The sequence below is a fragment of the Papilio machaon genome, chromosome 16 (genome assembly GCF_912999745.1).
Source record: "Papilio machaon chromosome 16, ilPapMach1.1, whole genome shotgun sequence".
Lineage (NCBI taxonomy): Eukaryota > Metazoa > Arthropoda > Insecta > Lepidoptera > Papilionidae > Papilio > Papilio machaon.
In genome coordinates, this window is record NC_060001.1 from 3,593,156 (window position 1) to 3,611,065 (window position 17,910).

The 17,910-nt window shown below is 32.6% G+C and overlaps 5 protein-coding genes across 5 annotated transcripts; 1 reads left to right on the top strand and 4 right to left on the bottom strand.

Annotated features, from left to right (window-relative positions):
• Positions 1-2,369: 2,369 nt before the first annotated feature.
• On the bottom strand, positions 2,370-3,061 carry LOC106716685 (keratin-associated protein 19-2). The gene is made up of 2 exons (XM_014510253.2): positions 2,968-3,061; positions 2,370-2,700 (listed from the first exon to the last, which is right to left on the bottom strand). The coding sequence occupies exons 1-2, from the start codon at positions 2,974-2,976 to the stop codon at positions 2,380-2,382; spliced, it is 330 nt and encodes a 109-aa protein (XP_014365739.2). The 5' UTR covers positions 2,977-3,061; the 3' UTR covers positions 2,370-2,379.
• Positions 3,062-8,589: 5,528 nt separating this feature from the next.
• Positions 8,590-9,781, bottom strand: LOC106716671 (glycine-rich RNA-binding protein 10). Its single transcript, XM_014510238.2, has 2 exons — positions 9,573-9,781; positions 8,590-9,060 (listed from the first exon to the last, which is right to left on the bottom strand). Exons 1-2 carry the CDS (start codon positions 9,579-9,581, stop codon positions 8,671-8,673), a joined length of 399 nt encoding a protein of 132 aa, XP_014365724.2. The 5' UTR covers positions 9,582-9,781; the 3' UTR covers positions 8,590-8,670.
• A 2,382-nt stretch (positions 9,782-12,163) lies between these two features.
• LOC106716686 (neuropeptide-like protein 32) lies at positions 12,164-12,873 on the bottom strand. Its single transcript, XM_014510254.2, has 2 exons — positions 12,771-12,873; positions 12,164-12,438 (listed from the first exon to the last, which is right to left on the bottom strand). Exons 1-2 carry the CDS (start codon positions 12,777-12,779, stop codon positions 12,187-12,189), a joined length of 261 nt encoding a protein of 86 aa, XP_014365740.2. The 5' UTR covers positions 12,780-12,873; the 3' UTR covers positions 12,164-12,186.
• Positions 12,874-13,863: 990 nt separating this feature from the next.
• On the bottom strand, positions 13,864-14,640 carry LOC106716703. Its single transcript, XM_014510267.2, has 2 exons — positions 13,982-14,640; positions 13,864-13,871 (listed from the first exon to the last, which is right to left on the bottom strand). The coding sequence occupies exons 1-2, from the start codon at positions 14,628-14,630 to the stop codon at positions 13,864-13,866; spliced, it is 657 nt and encodes a 218-aa protein (XP_014365753.2). The 5' UTR covers positions 14,631-14,640.
• A 1,745-nt stretch (positions 14,641-16,385) lies between these two features.
• LOC106716498 lies at positions 16,386-17,045 on the top strand. The gene is made up of 2 exons (XM_014510017.2): positions 16,386-16,455; positions 16,526-17,045. The coding sequence occupies exons 1-2, from the start codon at positions 16,426-16,428 to the stop codon at positions 17,021-17,023; spliced, it is 528 nt and encodes a 175-aa protein (XP_014365503.2). The 5' UTR covers positions 16,386-16,425; the 3' UTR covers positions 17,024-17,045.
• Positions 17,046-17,910: the final 865 nt, after the last annotated feature.

Consider the following 17,910-nt stretch of genomic DNA (forward strand, 5'->3'; position numbering starts at 1 on the left):
ACTGGCGTCAGTAAACCAAAACAGTCTATGTCAGGCCAGCGCTACTGACCCACTGTCCTGGCATAATGTAAACTAGGCATTATTTTGAAGATTATGTTAAAAAAATATTCAACACGAGCGTAATAACCTAGCGAGAACAACGTTTCTTATGTTTTCGTTAACAGTATTAAAGCGTTGTATAAAAAGTGAAGTATTAATAAAGCAGTTTGAAAGCGTTTGCCTTTACTTTGTGTCACTTAAAGTTCTGTATTTTTGTACATAATAATAATTAGTATGTGTTCATTTGTTTCTTGAGTTTCATTTACTTATCTATTTCATGAAGTTTATTAATCATGTCAAAAGGTATCAGTCGTCATTTAACAAAAACAGTTCAGTGAACTTAAATAGTCGATGTTATTTTGATATTACAAAAAATTCAATTTTTGTTGTGTTTTTCCCGTGCATTCAAATAAGCACCGCGTGTGTCAATGACTTCTCTGTATTAAAAGAACATATACTATTTATTATTTAACTATATGTACAGAAATATAGTTTTTTCATATGATAATTAAGTTAATCGTCAATATAATTTTAGTACTAGGGCATTAATTAAGGATTACTTTAGTAGTTTAGTTTAGTAGTTAGTTAGTTAGTTTTTTTACGTGTCCATAATTACTCAAACATCTATTTTTTTTGGCAGTTTGTATTAGGGTTAACGTTTGACTTTTAGGTGGTGCAATTACCCTTGATGAAAAACCTTTTTGTCAGTCGACTTTTGGTGTTAAAAAATTAATTTACCAATATGAAAATTCCCAACTATTAAAATTAACGTTGCCGTGAACTCCACGATACTCCAAGGTTTTTAGATGAATGTAAGAGTTTTTTTTGTAATTCTATAGTTTATTCACCTGGGTATAATTTTCTAGAAAACGTGTTTCTTGTAAAATAATAAAACATGTAGGATTTGTATTTAATAAATGGATTCTAAATTATTTTATATTTATTTAATTTAATATCCTGTATAAGTTTGACAAAGATTTAATTAGGCTGTCTTACGCCTCGCACTATGATATACAAATTGCTGTTAACAACCATCAATTCAATCATCAGTTTTCTTAACTTACATCTTGTTTTTTATATTATAAAGTTGCAAGCGGCCACCTGAGTTTGCCGAAATAGCGAAGCGACCCCTGACCATGGACATCCGCAATTCATTACCTACCTTAAATTTACTTTAATGCTTTATTAGCAAAGTTACCTATAATGAAAGAAAAATAGAAGAGTTTTAGAGGCGAGACGTAAGTATGTAACATGTGAAGTAATGAATCAATCACCATTTCAAACAAAAAGCTGATTATACATTAATATTCTCTTGAGAAATTTGATTTCATATCCAACCTCATAATCATATCTTGTTTACACATTATCATGTTTTATTTCTCCAAACTTCGAATTTTTCCGGCCTATAATGTTTCCTTGTACTTCGATGTTACAAATTGATTACTCTAACTTCGTGTAACTAGCTTTTGCATCGATTTTAATGAGAATGATGGAATATAAGAATGTGAACATTCACTTAAGATAGACTGTAAAAAAGTAAACAAATAATCCTTAGAGCTCTATACCATTATTACAGTTATCAAACAAGTTCCAATGACATTTACAAAAAAAAAAAAAAAACCGGCATGAGTGTATATTAATGCGCAAAATTTTCACGTTTTAAATAAGAAGAGGAACCGATCGACCTCCATATTACAACGTTGTTATTAAGCGATTATTTTTAATATAATCTAAAAATGATCAAAATACACTACGAATATAAATGTTTCACAGCTCATAGGAATTTCACGCGATTTTGATAATTTGAAAACTGTGGAGTTTTAGCGGAGACATAGAATTTGCATTTCCATTAGAGTTGCAATTTGTTATATGTTGATTTGTTTAGTATAGAATCGTGCGTCTTACTTAATGATTTAGTTACCTTGATACAATTGAATTGAGTGAAATTGAATAGGCAAAAAATAACGCAATAGTGATTTAGACTAAATAACAAATCGAAAACAGACACTTATCAAGTCAATATTTGTTTGTTCTTTATGCATTCGTGTTTTGAGTCTGTGATTTTTGACCCAAAAATTAAATTTGCACTATGATTGATTATTATTTGGATTATATAGATTTTTTTTACATTGCGTGACTTCAGTTCTTCTTGTTTCAAATAAAACTCCAAATGTCTAGGTATGATATTTTTTATTTTGTTTATAGTAGCGATATTTTTTGAATTATTTAATTATAGTTCACTTTGTTTACATGTAGTAAATATGGTTTTTATTTACAAATGTATTGAATATTTCTTCCTATCATATTACATAGTAATCAAATTTATCATCCTATTTACAGTTACCATCCACCGTATCCGTATCCAACTCCGTATCCACCTCCGAAACCATAGCCGATGCCAGCACCGTAACCGCCGCCGTATCCGAAACCACCTCCGTAACCGCTACCGTAACCACCATATCCACGACCGTATCCGTTACCCCAGCCATAATTTCCATAACCGTGGTGTCCGTAACCGCGACCGCCGTAACCATGGCCACCGTAGCCCCATCTAGACTCCTCTGGCTGTAAAACTTCCGTTGGTTGCAATACTTTACCACCAGGTGTGGGTAATGCCATAGCCATTGCTAGAAGGCATAGCGCCAAAATTGTGTAAGTAATCTGTAAAAAATAATAAAGTTATTAATATTTAAAGCAACACAACAAGCTTATATGTACTTACTATTTGTAGACATTAAATTGGTCCAGCAGTTTAGGCTACAGGCGGTCACAATAGAATGGACATACAAATCTACAAACATATCCGTAAAAACCGTTCCTCTCCTTTGAAAAATTCAAATTATTTATCTATACAGAAAAGTTTCTACCATAATTTGTGATATAATTATAGAATTTAATTAAGTAAATATTGTTGTAGGCCTTACTTACAGTGTTCATTTTACAATGTCCCGTTGAATAGTGATAGTGTTGCTATAAACAGCCCCCGTATTTATTTGGAATTCGTTACTCACACATGAAAACATTGAAACGTGATTTGCTCGAATAACGTTCCATTTTTTAAAGTTAAAATAGGGAAAGCCCAAATTTAGCTTGAATTATTCATATTAAAATTAATAATGCGCTTATGAATATAATTTTTGCTTAAGTAATCCTTAATGGACAGTTTTTAATATTTAGATATTATGTGCATATATTTTTAACTATTTGTCGCCCGTAACAGCATGGAGAATGATTCAAAATTCCGAAATAAGAGAGTCATTTATTTGTACTAGATGTCTTTGGGCCTCAACATAAAAAAAACTATGCCATGCCATGCTTTGCCAATATATACTGTATGTCTATAGATATATTTTCTTGTAACAGTGGGATTCGACTGTCGTGACACTGTTGTATATATTAGTTTCAAAGAGAATGTTAAGGAAGCGAAACAAACGGATTATGAATTCACATCTTTGCGAACGTTTTCGTATGGCGTCACAGCTACACCTACGCCCCTCTAACGAGAGACTGCTATACGAAATAATTACAACATAGGAATAGAAAATCTAATAACCATATTTTTTTTTACATTATCAAGTGGTACCCCGATTTCACTATACAGCTATATATATAAGGCGTATCCGTGATGTCGATGCTTTGCTTACCTTTAAGAAGCACATGAGGAACGTACAGAAATGGAGAATTTCTCCCTAAAATACGGTTCGTCCCGATGTTACCTTCCTTTTCTTATTAGAAAAGGGCGAGGAAGGGAAGAAGACTAAAATTTGGCCTACAGGACGAAACTAATCAGACAAAACGCTTCCACTACACGCCTGGCTTCTGTGTTGTCGTGGTATTGTAATGGGCGAGTGGACCATTAGAGCTCCAGCATATGCCGGATGTGGGCTCTACCACTATTAGTTAATGTCCGTCAGGTGAATAAACCGCACAGCACTTATCCGCGAGCGGGGGCATCACAACAATAAACCTAAACAGGTTTCATCTACAAAATGCGAGCAATTTATCTTTTAATGGACGTTATAATCTATTCTTATTTTACGTTCGCATCCAACGTATAAGGAGTTTGTTTTTGAATTTTTATATTTCCATCTTGAACATATAGGCTGAAGTTATTCGTTTTATAAAACGTGTTAAATACTCAGATGAAGAATTATATAGATATGGCATGCGCGTTCACCCGTAAGGGACAGATAGAGAGTACTATAGACTATACCTATATATATGTAAAAGGATTGGGGTTACCAGTTATTTGTTTTGTCCCGAAAATGAATAATTACGATATAATTTAATATATACCAATTTATATATTCCCAATTATATTGTAATTAATAAATGTAATAAATATAAAAAAACAATGCGTAATTTTTGTTTATGTGACTAAGACTAAGATTAGGTAAACAGATTTTTAGTAATACTTAGTCAGGTCATAAATTCTGTCACATGTTTAATATAAAATAATTGAAACAAGTTAATTCATTATGTGACCATTTATATACCAAAATGAACTTAACAAAACATAGATTCTTATGACACTAAAGTTTATTCAAAATGACCTCCGTGATTTTGAATACAGGCCTTCAATCTGCGCGGCCAGTTGTCTATCGCAGCACGAACGAGGTCCATGTCAATATCGGCGGCTGCCTTAATCAAGGATGTCTTGAGTGACTCCAAAAAAAAGAATTTCCCGATATTTTTTTCCCGCGTACCGCTTCATCAAAGCGCGGCATCTCTTCAGTCTTAGGTCCATTAGACCAGCATTCAAACGATGTCCTGTTTTTCTTCGATATGCACGAAGCCCTAAGTCTTCTTAAAAAGCTACAAAAAACATACCAATATTAAAGTCATATAATTTTAAATTATTCTGTATATCATTACAGTGAACACTATATGTAAAACTACTTAATATTTAACTATTTTGATTGTACTTTCTAAGAAATTAAGTAACCGATTTCGATAAAATTTACATGGGACAAATTAAAAAATATACTCTTTAAAATCAACGGGATAAGAAAGTATCAATAAAAAACACAGCATATACCAGAATTAAAAACTACTCATTTTGAAATCTGTTGAAAATAGTATAAAAAATGTGAATTGTTTCATTTATATACATTACAAATACTATACTTTATTTCCCCTAAATTCAGGGTAATTTTTACAACAAGATGGTGGTATTATTTTTACGGGTAATAACCAACCAATTTGAAAAGAAGTTTAATATGGCCGCTTGTTTCCCAGATCCACAGTATATTATTTGACACAAATGACATCTGCGTTTGGGCGCATAATGTTCGAAAAATACGATTTTATTTTAGCTGATTTTACACGTATTTGAACATATTAGTTATTACAAAGACTGTAAAGAACAACTATTTTGTATTTTCTTCCTTATTTTGTATGAATACATTTGAATAGGTGCGTAGTTACAGTACTTACGAGTGAAAGGTTATGTTTTCCTCTTTTCGCTCACTACGGCTTTTACATCCAACAATACAGCAGTATACCATGTTTTATAAACTTTACCTAACTAAAACTGTAGTATCAAAATATTTTTGCACAATTACAGCAACTAAGTACTCACAATTTTCGAAAAATAGCACGAATGTCAAACTTTGCTAGGGACAACCTAGGTTGTTTGTAGGGGACAACCTTTGTTCCAAACAAACCCCAAAGCCTGGTACGCAGAAAGGGACACAAGATAGTTATCCCTGTCTTTGTCACGTCACAGGAATTGGGTATAACTGTATCTCTCTCACTCACGGTATTATTATTACCGTGTCATAGACTTGGTTAAATATACGTTGCTAGAACAGGATCTATAAAATATTTTATGTTTTAATTTTTTGCGTCTCAAAATGCTCAAGGATCCAAACTATCTATGCAATAAAAGTCAAAACGTAAAAAATAATACAAAGTTTGATGATATGTACTTACTCGTATAAATTTACGTTTTCTGTTGAAGTTGTTTGAGAGAAAAAAATTAATCACAGTCGGAAAAATATAAAATAGCAGTACACCGATTTGTTTATTTTTCTTGTTACTTAAATATATGATTAGAGTAATAAAATAAATATCCTCCACATTTCAACAGCTAATTAAACGGTTAAGCAAAAATATTTTTTTTTTTATTTAAGATAATATTAGGTCCTTACATATGAAATTGGCGTTTTTCGTACTGGCCACTTTAATCACGAATTTCTCCTCTTTGGTAAGGAATTCCAAATTCAAATTTGTACAGCTATAGACTCATGTATTTGTGGTTCGATGAGCGTCATTCATTTGTTTTTTTTCTTCTGTTTTTTTCTGTTTGCGTCACTCATTTTACAAAATGGAAAACTTAAAATATCGCATTATTTACGAGTACGAGTTCCGCCGTGGTACTAGTGCTGCGGAAACGACTCGAAGGGTGAATGATGTGTATGGCGGTCGTGTTGCAAAAGAAAACACAGTTCGTTTTTGGTTCCAACGTTTTCGTTCTGGAAATTTCGATCTGCAGAACAAGCCCCGTGGACGGCCTAAGACTCAAGTTGATAATGAAGAGTTGAAGGCTATTGTGGAAGCGGATCCATCGCAAACCACGTCCGAGTTAGCTGCAGGCTGCGATGTTAGTGATAAAACTGTTTTAATTCACTTGAAGCAAATTGGGAAGATTAAAAAGCTTGAAAGGTGGGTACCTCACGAATTGACTGAAGCAAACCGGCAAACGCGCGTCGACTGTTGCGTTACATTACTGAACCGGCACAATAATGAAGGTATTTTAAACCGAATCATTACCTGTGGTGAAAAATGGGTTCTTTACGATAATCGGAAGCGCTCAGCGCAATGGTTGGATCCTGGCCAGCCAGCCAAATCCTGCCCCAAGCGAAAATTAACCCCAAAAAAGTTACTTGTAAGCGTTTGGTGGATTAGTGCCGGTATTGTTCATTACAGTTTTCTCAAATCTGGCCAGACTATTACGGCTGATGTCTATTGTCAGCAATTGCAAACCATGATGGAAAAGCTAGCGGCTAAACAACCTAGGCTGGTCAATCGCTCCACGCCACTGCTGCTTCACGACAACGCTAGACCACACACTGCGCAACAGACGGCTACTAAATTAGAAGAGCTTCAATTGGAAAGTCTAAGACATCCTCCGTACTCCCCGGACCTTGCTCCAACAGATTACCATTTTTTTCGAAATTTGGATAACTTCTTGCAAGGGAAAAAATTCAACTCCGATGGGGCAGTCCAAATCGCCTTCAAAGATTTTATTGATTCCCGTCCGACTGGTTTTTTTAGTAAAGGGATCAATGAACTACCTATGAGATGGCAAAAGTGCATAGAAAATAATGGTTCATACTTTGATTAATTAAATATATTATATTAAAAAATATTTGACTTTTTGTTCCTCCCATACAAAACGCCAATTTCATATGTAAGGACCTAATATAAGTGCATCTTAATAATATTAGTAGTTCAGACATGCGCTGTATGTATTATACTATTGTAATACTCTTACTCAACTAATCGGTATGTTGCTTACTGCTTTTTTTTAAATATTTTATACTTATTAATATCGTTTGATTATTTTAATCAACCAAGTCATTGCTTATAACAAGTTAATAAGATTAGACAAATAAAAATTTTAGCAACTCCCTAACAAGAGAAGATGAATATGTCGAGGGCAGAGCGAAGTGGAAGAGACGGTTTAGGAGAGAGAAGAATTTTTTAAATGGCTTCAAAAAAACAAATCTTTTTATTGTAATATTATGGATGACGAGACACTGATGCTCATATGTTAAAATTAAGTAGGTTTATACGTTTTTTTAGCAAGTTTTTGATAATGCTTAAGGATGTGATTGAAATTTGGTCATTGACTGTTTGTCCTTTTGAAGTAAATGTATACAAAAAAATGATAAAACATTTGAACTTGTCTTCGTACTTTAGCTACAGCTACTGATATTTGATTGTAATTTTGATACTACATAATATCGACAGACAGATTAATTAATTCAATCATTGTTTAATATTGTGCAATAAAACTGGTTCTGGAATTGTATCTAAAAAGTTTTTGACCTTGAAAGGGTTATTTCTCTAAGCGTTTAGAAATCCTCGTCAGTTTCTGCAACTGTCAGGGTAATCAGAATTAGATTTTAACTTTATCTAGCTTACTTCGTGTTCATTACTAAACTTACGGCGGCGCTAGTTCACCGCGTATCATCTTTCGACATCATCACCACTGCACATCAGGTGAGGTCGTAGTTTTGCGCTAGTTTTTCTGTACTAGTGCCGATAAAAATAGAAAAGTACTCAGGGTTTCATTCGATTAGTATTTTTATTATTGTCAATGTTCGAAGGACTTATAAGAAAAAAAAAAAAAACACGTTTGAATCATTTACTTGCCAAATAGATTTTATTTAAATAAATTTGTAATGGAAACGTATCACTAGTATTGAAAATTATTTCCTAGCTTAAGTAATTTTTCTCGTAGAAATTCAGAAATTGCAAAACCATTTTTTCATGATTTCTTTTCAATGTTATTTGTCTATATAACATGTTAAATTTCACCTATTTTGCCAGTACCATTAAAATGTTTACAACTATAATGTTATTATAAATCAAAACTTTGAAGTCTATCACAGAGATAATACATTATCTTCCCCATCCTCCTCCGGAACCTCCTCCGTAACCGTAACCACCTCCGCCGCCGTAACCTCCACCGCCGCCATAACCTCCTCCGCCGCCGAAACCACGTCCTCCGCCGTAGCCTGCACCTCCACCATAACCACCTCCTCCGCCGAAACCTCCACCGCCGCCTCCGCCATAGCCACCTCCCCAGCCTGCGCCCGACCCGTAACCTCCTCCACGACTCCAACCTTGGTTACCCCAACCCTTGCTACGATGGTGATTGTGTCGCCATTTCGTTTCTTCAGGTTGTAAATCTTCTGAAGCTGCAACTGGCAGTGCTTGTGCAACGTCTCCAGGTGCTGGCATAGCACAGATGTAAGTAAGGCAAACACATATTAGCCCTATGAATATTATCTGAAAAATAGAGAATACGATAAATTATAGGGTGTAAACAACTTCATTCACATTATTATTAAATTTTAATTAGCTGTGCTTAGGCATTTCACCATCGATCACGCGACTAGCGTTTGTCTCTCCCTTGATTTTTAATTGTAAAAAATGATTTTGGAACACAACTGATTTGATAATAATATTATAAGAAATGAAACGTACAAAATTACATCCTTTATTTCTTAACTAGCTTTTGCCTGCGACTTCATTCGCGCGGAAATAAAAAAAGTAATAATAATAATAAAAAAGTAGCCTAGGTGTACTTCCACAGTATATTCTATATCTATGCCAAATTTTATCGAGATCCGTTTAGCCGTTTTGGAGATACCTTTTAATAAACCTCGATCCATCCATCTAAACATTCGCATTTATATTACTAAGATTAACAAAGATAAACGAAACTTAAAAAAACACGATTAGAATATTAAAGCAACAAAATATGTACAAAAAAGGAACAATTGAAAAGATTTACTCACAGTGTTCATTTTGGAGAAGTCCGAGGAGCAATGATAGAGTTTCTGAGGTCTCGTCCTTTTTATTCATCAACGTCGAATTCTCGTCTTGATTGTTCAAAAAAATGTAATAATCGTTATTGTACATCAGATATGACTGACGTAATGCAAATGGCGCGCGGTTAACAAAAATTAACTACGATTTGTCTTAGATATTCATATACATATCTTGAATACAGTTTTGCGCTTGTATTAAGAATACTCCTAAAGGATTTCTTGGTTACTTTCGGGTCTGTCTGCAAGATCAAGGAATATCGATTACTAAATTATCAAACATTCGTGAGACAATATCATAAACAAATATATAAACAGCTTAAATACTCACGTAAATTTGTCCGGTGTCGGCACCGACTAGTTTCAAGCCCATCGGGGGCCCTTCAGTAACTTTCTTATTTAAATTAATTTCAAATTAAACAATAGCGGTTGTTTAATAATTTCTTTTTCAGAAATAATTAAAGAAATAAGACTTCGTATTTTTATATGATTTATATAAAATACATATAATGTTAAAAATATTTAATACATTTAAAGACGGCCAATAAATACGGTTTTTCCTTATCTCGAGGCCAAGGGCGCAGAATTACATTTACTTCTAATGAATGATGAGTAGATGACATGAGGTGGTCTCTAAACTTGTAATTATCGATTTAACGCATCAAAGGACCAATTTTCAATGTTATAGCAGTTGGAGCCACGTTTGTTCTTATAGGTTATACGTGAACTTATCAAAGAAAATGACAAAGTAATTATTGTTTGAAAGAAAAAAAATTATTGAATATTATAAATGTTAATATACATGCTACGAAAAGTGGCTTTGTATTAATGTAAAATATGTTTGTGTAATTTTTATAAAGAACTAGCTGTCGCCCGCAACTCGGTCCGTGCGGCATTGGAAAAAACGTAATAAGTAGCCCATGTGTTTTTCCAGACTATGTTCTACATCTGTGCAAATTTTATAAAGATCCGTTCAGCTGTTCCGGAGTTACCTTCAAACAAACATCCATCCATCCATCCATCTAAACATTCGAATGTATAATATTAGTATGATACACGATATAAAACAATTTCTTGTTAATTCGGATTTTATACGTTTTTTTTTAAGTAATGTGGAAACCGGTCTCTCCAAAAAGGCAGACTGTACCAGATCTGTTTTCCTTTTGTTCCTACAATAAAACTATAGCGTAATGTAATAAAAATATATTTCGTATTTTTAAAGCAAAAAAAAAAAAATTGCAAATGTATGCTTATTTTAAGATAAAAACGAGTTAGTAAACTGGAAATAACAACGTAATTATGGTTTTGTAAACAAATTAAATCTAGAATGTGCGTTATTGTACAAGGGATAACATGATTGGCTGTACCCCTGTTCTGTAATATGTACCTACGCAATTACACTCTTAAAGATCATGAATCTCTTAACCTTAAGGACTTGAAACGGCATAAATATTTTTTCCCGGATGTTATAGAAGTACAGTCGAACCTGGACAATTGCGAAACCTTTAAAAGCGAGAGTCATTGTCCGTTCCCGATGGACGACCGCAGTAAGCAAGAACCTCGGGTTAGAAAAAAACTTCAATTAGCGAGAAAAATATCGCGATCCTTTGGATTCTCGCTTATCCAGATTCGGCTGTATACATTCTGTGAGATTTCCAGTTTTTTAAATTGTCTTTTGTTTATTTTCACCTCACGACAACAAAAGAATTGTCATTAGGTTACGCAATGGTTACAAACACGACGATCATAACATCTGACAGAAAAACAACTCTTCGGCTTGGCTGAATATTGGCTTATTCATTAAAATTTTTCTTATCTGACGAAACGGATACCTGTTTCAACTGAGATATTTGCTTACGATAATGTGCACAGAAAACAGCAACATTAATGACTAATAAAGTAACCGTTGAATGTATGAATGTTGTTACGGCGAAGAAAATTATTCGTCACCTACTTAAATGTCACTTCCTGACTTGAATACAAGGATGACAGAAAACATCAACACAACGTTTTACATATTTATACAATACTTGTGTGTCATCAATTTTTAGTAATAGAATCTAAAATATATTATTAGTTGACCTTGACTTTTTACGCTGTTATTTTCTTCCCTTATTATAAAAGCTTATGTGAGGTGTGACTTACTAAAAACCCTTCGGTCGCCATCCTCGAGTGCGACTAGAAGTGGGTACTGGTACCTTTAAAAGAGCGAAATGTCATAATTATAACATTAAAAGTAAGGATTTCTGTTACAACTAAAGTAGTTTTTAAATATCGGATTGCTAGACGATGTTGAGTCTATATTTCTAGTCACTTAAAATAGTTCTTTTTTCAAACAGGTAAACCGGTTAGCTGGCCTGCCTGAAAATATTCCTCGTTTAAAGTCGGTCGTTTTTATTAAGGAATCACTACTTACTTTATTAATATCACACGTAGGGTAATTAGTTTTATAACAGAAAAAAAACATGCTTTAAAATTAAACCAATTTTTAATTTAGAATTAAAACAAATCATGGGATACACAAACACAGCATAATATTATTACTGAACTATTTTATTCAATCCGTTATATGTTGACGTTTGTTTTATCTTCCCCATCCGTGACCGCCGTAACCGCGTCCTCCACCGTAGCCCCAACCACCTCCGTGACCCCAACCTCCACCCTGATTCCATCCGCTTCCCCAGCCACCTCCGTAGCCACCTCCGTAGCCACCTCCTCGGCCCCAACCACCTCCCCAATTCGACTCAGATGCTTGCAGGTCCTCAGCATTACCAGGGTATGGTATCGCCAAGGTGAAGGACAAGTAAATGCACATTAACAGCGTAAAGAATAGAATCTGTAAATAAAACATCACATGGTATTAAATTATATTATATCAAAATAAAGTCAAAATATACAACCAACGATGTTGTAAACAAATATCTTTTAGATGTAGATTAAAAAAGGATTAATTTACTTGGTCTAATTTAATTCGTTGCTGTGGATTACTAAAATTCGTTTGTGTCCGGTTGGCCGAAAATCGACCTAACGGGAAACACTCTAAAATTTTAGCACAAAACTATTTAAAGCCAAACCAAATATGGAGACAAGGAACAAATTATATTTAAAAAAATGTATAAATAATTTAAATTTTATTTAATAATTTTTGATAATTAATTGTTAACTTACAGTCTTCATCTTGGCAAGATTCCTTACACAATGGTAGTGGTGGCTGTCGATGGACACCTATTTATATAGTTTTTAGATAAGATGTGCTCTGACTTTTGCGTTGCAGCAAAATGACCCGTAATGCATTTTTTCATCTTATTATAAATTCATGAAGAATTATTATAAAAAATAAAAACACACAGCCATAATGAACGTTTGATACTCCTTTAATAAGATCCTATTAGATGGGATTCTAATGAGCATATGTATTTTTTTTTACTATATAAAATAGATTAGCAGTCGCCCGTGACTCCGTCCGCGCAGAATTAAAAAAACTTAATTGGTAACCTATGTATTCTTCCAGACTATGTTCTATATCCATGCCTAATTTCATCCAGATCCGTTAAGGCGTTTTGGATACATTCAAACAAACATCTATCTATCCATCCATCTAAACATTCGCATTTATAATATTAGTAAGATTTTTAACCAAGTTAATGTCTATTGTATGTATTTGTGAATTTTATTATTTTCAAAAGAATAATGTTAATGAAACTGCATTTTAAAGAAAATAATATGAAGATAGTTCAAGGAAGTTGTAAATATATGAGAAGTAACACAACAACAACACATTAATAAAACAACGTTTCCATGTTTTTGATATCAAGTTTTAAATAAGCTTATCTTATTACGGAAATAATAAGAACGAAAACTCTTTAGCTTAAAGAATTACCTACTTACAACTACAACAGTTAAAAAAAATTCAACTCGTCCTACCTTTTTCGTCTATCTCAAATAAAAATCTTCATTATATAAGAAAACTAGCAGTCGCCCGCGACTTTGTCCGCGCGGTTTAAAAAAAATACTTTATAAGTAGCCTATGTGTTCTTCCAGACTATGTTCTAAAACGGTGCTAAATTTCTTCAAGATCCATTGAGGCGCTCTGGAGATACATTCAAACAAACATCCATTCATCCATTCATCTAAACATTCGCATTTATAATATTAATAAGATTAAGAATTAAGAATGTACAACATTTATTCACTGTTAATTTGGTCATGATAGCAGTTTTAAACTTTAATTATTTCTATCAATATATATACATTAAGCACGTTATTTTGCTATAAAATATAAATAAAAAAATGAAACATGTTATCGTTTTGGTTTCAAGAATTTTCTTTTATATTTATAGGAATACAAAAAAGATGATCATTATTATCAACACATTTACTTTTAGTAGTTTTTAAGGTTTTGTTTTTAGAGTTTTGCATTACTATTAATTTCTTAAGGAATTCTGGTCTTGTATTTGTCGTTATCTTGGTAGGAGTTATGGTCGTTGAAATGTTTAGTTTGCTTGTGGACAGATTTTTACTATGTTGAAATATTGGTGATTGAACTGTTGTTTGAGTTTTGGTTGAAGTTATTTCCGATGTCGCTACAGTGGCTTGTGTTGTATTATGATATAGTTCAGATTGTGTATTGTTCGTATCTTCATTTTCTTCGTAGTTTGCTGGTGGACGTCTGGGGTTTGTGAATGGACCAACTAAATATCCACACTCTAATCTGTCACCACGTATTCGACATCCATTTTCTGTTTCTTCCGACATTTCCTCAATTCCAAGGTTATCTTTATTCTTATTGTATCCACATAAAATTCTATCGTTCTTTTCCTTGCATATAGTCTCATCGAAACCATAGCCATTTGAATTGTTTGACGCTTTTGTAGTTAAATTTTGAATTGTTAGGTTCGATCGTAAATATTGACTGCCGGTAGTACTTTCTGTCTCACTTGTAATCTCTCTTGGAAGATTAGCTTCATAATCAAGTGGATCAAATAAAATGTGACCAAGTTTAGGAGCGCTCTTCACGAAAATAATCATTTTTAATATTGAGTATGTCTACAAAAGTAAAAAACATGCAATGTAAAGTGTTATAACAGTTAAACGTTGTTAAATTTTTATAATATTTGTGTTGTAACAATTTTTTATTTATGACTTCACACACACACACAATTTGTTGATAGATAGGTTCCTGGTATTTTATATAAAAAAATATCCATGTATTTTTATAAGTACACATATATAAGGGTTGGGATAAAGAATTACATCTTTAATTCTTGATAGCATGTTGTGCTTAGAAAAGAAGTTCATAAAACTTACCAAGAAACAATATAACATTTTAATTCCAAAAACTAATGAAAAGACATTGATTTTGTGTTACATTATAATTACGTTTTACAATCGTGAAAGTTTTATTACTTGGTACTGACTGCAAATTCGTTTGATATGGAGATACATATATATTTTCGAACTTTGATTAGATTATATAATATGTAGTTGATATACAATGTACGTTCAATTATATGTTCAATGTCATAGATTCCCTTAAGCCTATAAGCAGGTCAATCATTTGATTTCATACCTTCTAAAGTATAATTCAATGTCGTTTAAATTTGAGAATGTTATATAAAATTGTTGATCAAAAAAACTAAAAGTACGACGTAGAGACGTGTTAAAAATAGTATAAGGTAAACCAGATCATTGTACACTTATGGTTTGCTAGAAAAACTAAATCCCCTTTTCAACGAAAACTACATAAGCTACTATACGGAAGAGACAGGGCTCGCCGTGCTACACACGATATTATAATTAAACTTAAAATTATAAGTGAGTGAATTTGCTTGTTTTCCATCACATTTAAAGGTTCCTAGTCCTTGATATTAACTTTAATTTGTTAATGGAAACATTACATATGTGAAGTTTAAATTGAATCGTGAATCATTCGGGTTTATCCCAGCACTTTAATTTACTATAACAATAGGTTCGGTATGTAAAATATCAAGTTTCGTAACTTTTTTCTCACAATTAACAATTAATAAACGTTGCTAAAACACATTTAACGGAGATAATACATAAGTATTTTAAGATAAGTATTAAATTAATCTTCTACAAACCTCATATTTAAAATAAGATATTATTTTTAATGTACTTTAAAAAATAAAACTTCGTTTAGTTTGGATCTAGCATGATCGAATTCCGCCACTATGTAGTATGAGTATCAATGGTTATGTTTAAATATACGATGACTCTTCATCAAAAAAACTTAATAAAATGTTCCGTCGTTATATAAAAATATTCCGACTCCTAAATCGCTTGATCATAATTGCGTCGAACCCGCAACATTGCTGCTATCATTTTACATATATCTGCAAGTTTTTTGACATTATGTTCATAAAAAGGAAAAGCTAAGAATGGTCGACAAATATTAATTATGTTATTATAAAAAATGATATTTTGTTGTGCTGTAAAATATGAATTGTCTCAAGTTACTTTAACTATAGTAATACATAGCGCCTGATTATTTTATTTAAAAAAATAATTGCAACGTTAGGAATATTGCAGGCGCTTTTTTTTTAACATTATTAACCATTAATCTTTCGCTCAAGTTGACTTTGTATTTTTTTTATGATGTAGGGACAAACGATATTGGCTTTTCAGTTCATTTATTGTAAATGATTTACTTATTCCATTACAAAAGAATTTCTTAAGTAATAAATTTTCCCTTAATTTTATAAAGCTAAGTAATAATTTACGATTTTAATATAACAGTAGTATACCAACGTTACATTGTTCTTTAATTGGAATTGCATTATATCAGAGTTTTGCGATAACAGCAATGATCAGTTTCTACGTTAACTTTATAATGGTTAGTCGATTGTGGCTCAAATTTTACTTTGTACTAAAAAAATCTTTATATTTAATAATATGATTTGCAGGTTTTAATAATAACTCCACGCGAAGCGATTGCAAGTTGTGTAAATGCAAATAAGAAAAGAATAAATGAAGTAGAACATTTAAAAGACGAGTTTACTAAAGGTGACACCACGAAGCCGAGATCTCGCTGTTGTCCTTACGATTTCGATCCTTCTCTTTGTAAAATAGTTGGTGATCGATTACTATGTGGTTACAATAGAAACATAGGAGGCTTCCAAAGCGACAATGATGTTGAATTACGGAATGGATGTCGCATACGAGGCGGTAGGGTTGAATGTGGCTACGTTAACGGACCTTTTATAAATCCCAGAAGACCGCCTATTGACAATATACTACCTATGTATGATGATGACAGTACTCCCGTAAATGATGTAAACGGCAGTGGACCTGAGAACGATAGTCATAAAGAAGCTCTAAAACATGTCACATCTAAAAATTTTCGTGAAGCTACGACAAGATGTCTAGAAATGCGCGAACGTGTCGTTTGTCGACAATTATAAAGCTTGTATATTTAAATAAAGAAACTAGATCAGTGAAGATATTTTATAGCTGATGTTTTATCAATGGAGTTGCTGGTGAATCAGAATCAAGAGAAAGATTAAGTAACATGTATTGAAGTGTTCCTAATATTAACTCCTTAAATAAACCTAATTAAAAATATACATTTAAAGTTTATGAAACTATCGAAAGGTAAAATAATTTTAATTGTTTTTTTTTCAGTACATGTATACAATAAAACATTGACCAATGGAAAGCCCTCCGAATTGTTTTGCTAAATCTTTGTTTCATTAGGGTTTTAAAAATCTTGAAGTTATTGTTTACAATAATTAACAAATAGGTTAAATAAAATATTTCAAATAATTTGCATACATTTTAATACATTTAATTAATGCTAACGAAACTAAAAATGATTAACGTTTATTACATTAATGAGGCAAACATGGCTAAATATTTTTGGCGAATTAAAATAAAATAAATAAGATTATAAATATAACTGAACCGTGTTTTAAGTCGAACAAAGTCGACGTAAACGTTATTAATGTAAGTCATTCGAGCATAGACTGTTGTAATTGCCAATTAATTGGTATATACAGTTTCTTTTAGAAACTCGGCGGTAATTTTTTAATTGCTGTAGAGGTTAAATCACTCCATTAAATATTCCAACGCCGACAATCCACTGTGTAATCCCGGTGGTCCGTCTTCGGCGAACATAGTGAATATTTCTTTCATTATTGAAGTTTCCGAATCATCTTTAGGGAATACGTGATCCAAAAAGTCAAGGACCGCATCTGACATACTTCTTTTTTCACCGGTTCCGACCTCGAAGATGTTTTCCAGCCAGTTTTCATTACAGCAGCATAATTTCAAGCATAGAAAGAAAAATATG

What these genes read in the sequence shown, in the direction of transcription:
- LOC106716498 (XM_014510017.2), top strand. Translation starts at nt 16,426, where the DNA reads ATGATCAGTTTCTACGTTAACTTTATAATG. An exon ending in TCTACGTTAACTTTATAATG is followed by an intron (nt 16,456 to 16,525) that starts GTTAGTCGATTG and finishes TATGATTTGCAG; the next exon opens with GTTTTAATAATAACTCCACG.
- LOC106716703 (XM_014510267.2), bottom strand. Translation starts at nt 14,630, where the DNA reads ATGATTATTTTCGTGAAGAGCGCTCCTAAACTTGGTCACATTTTATTT.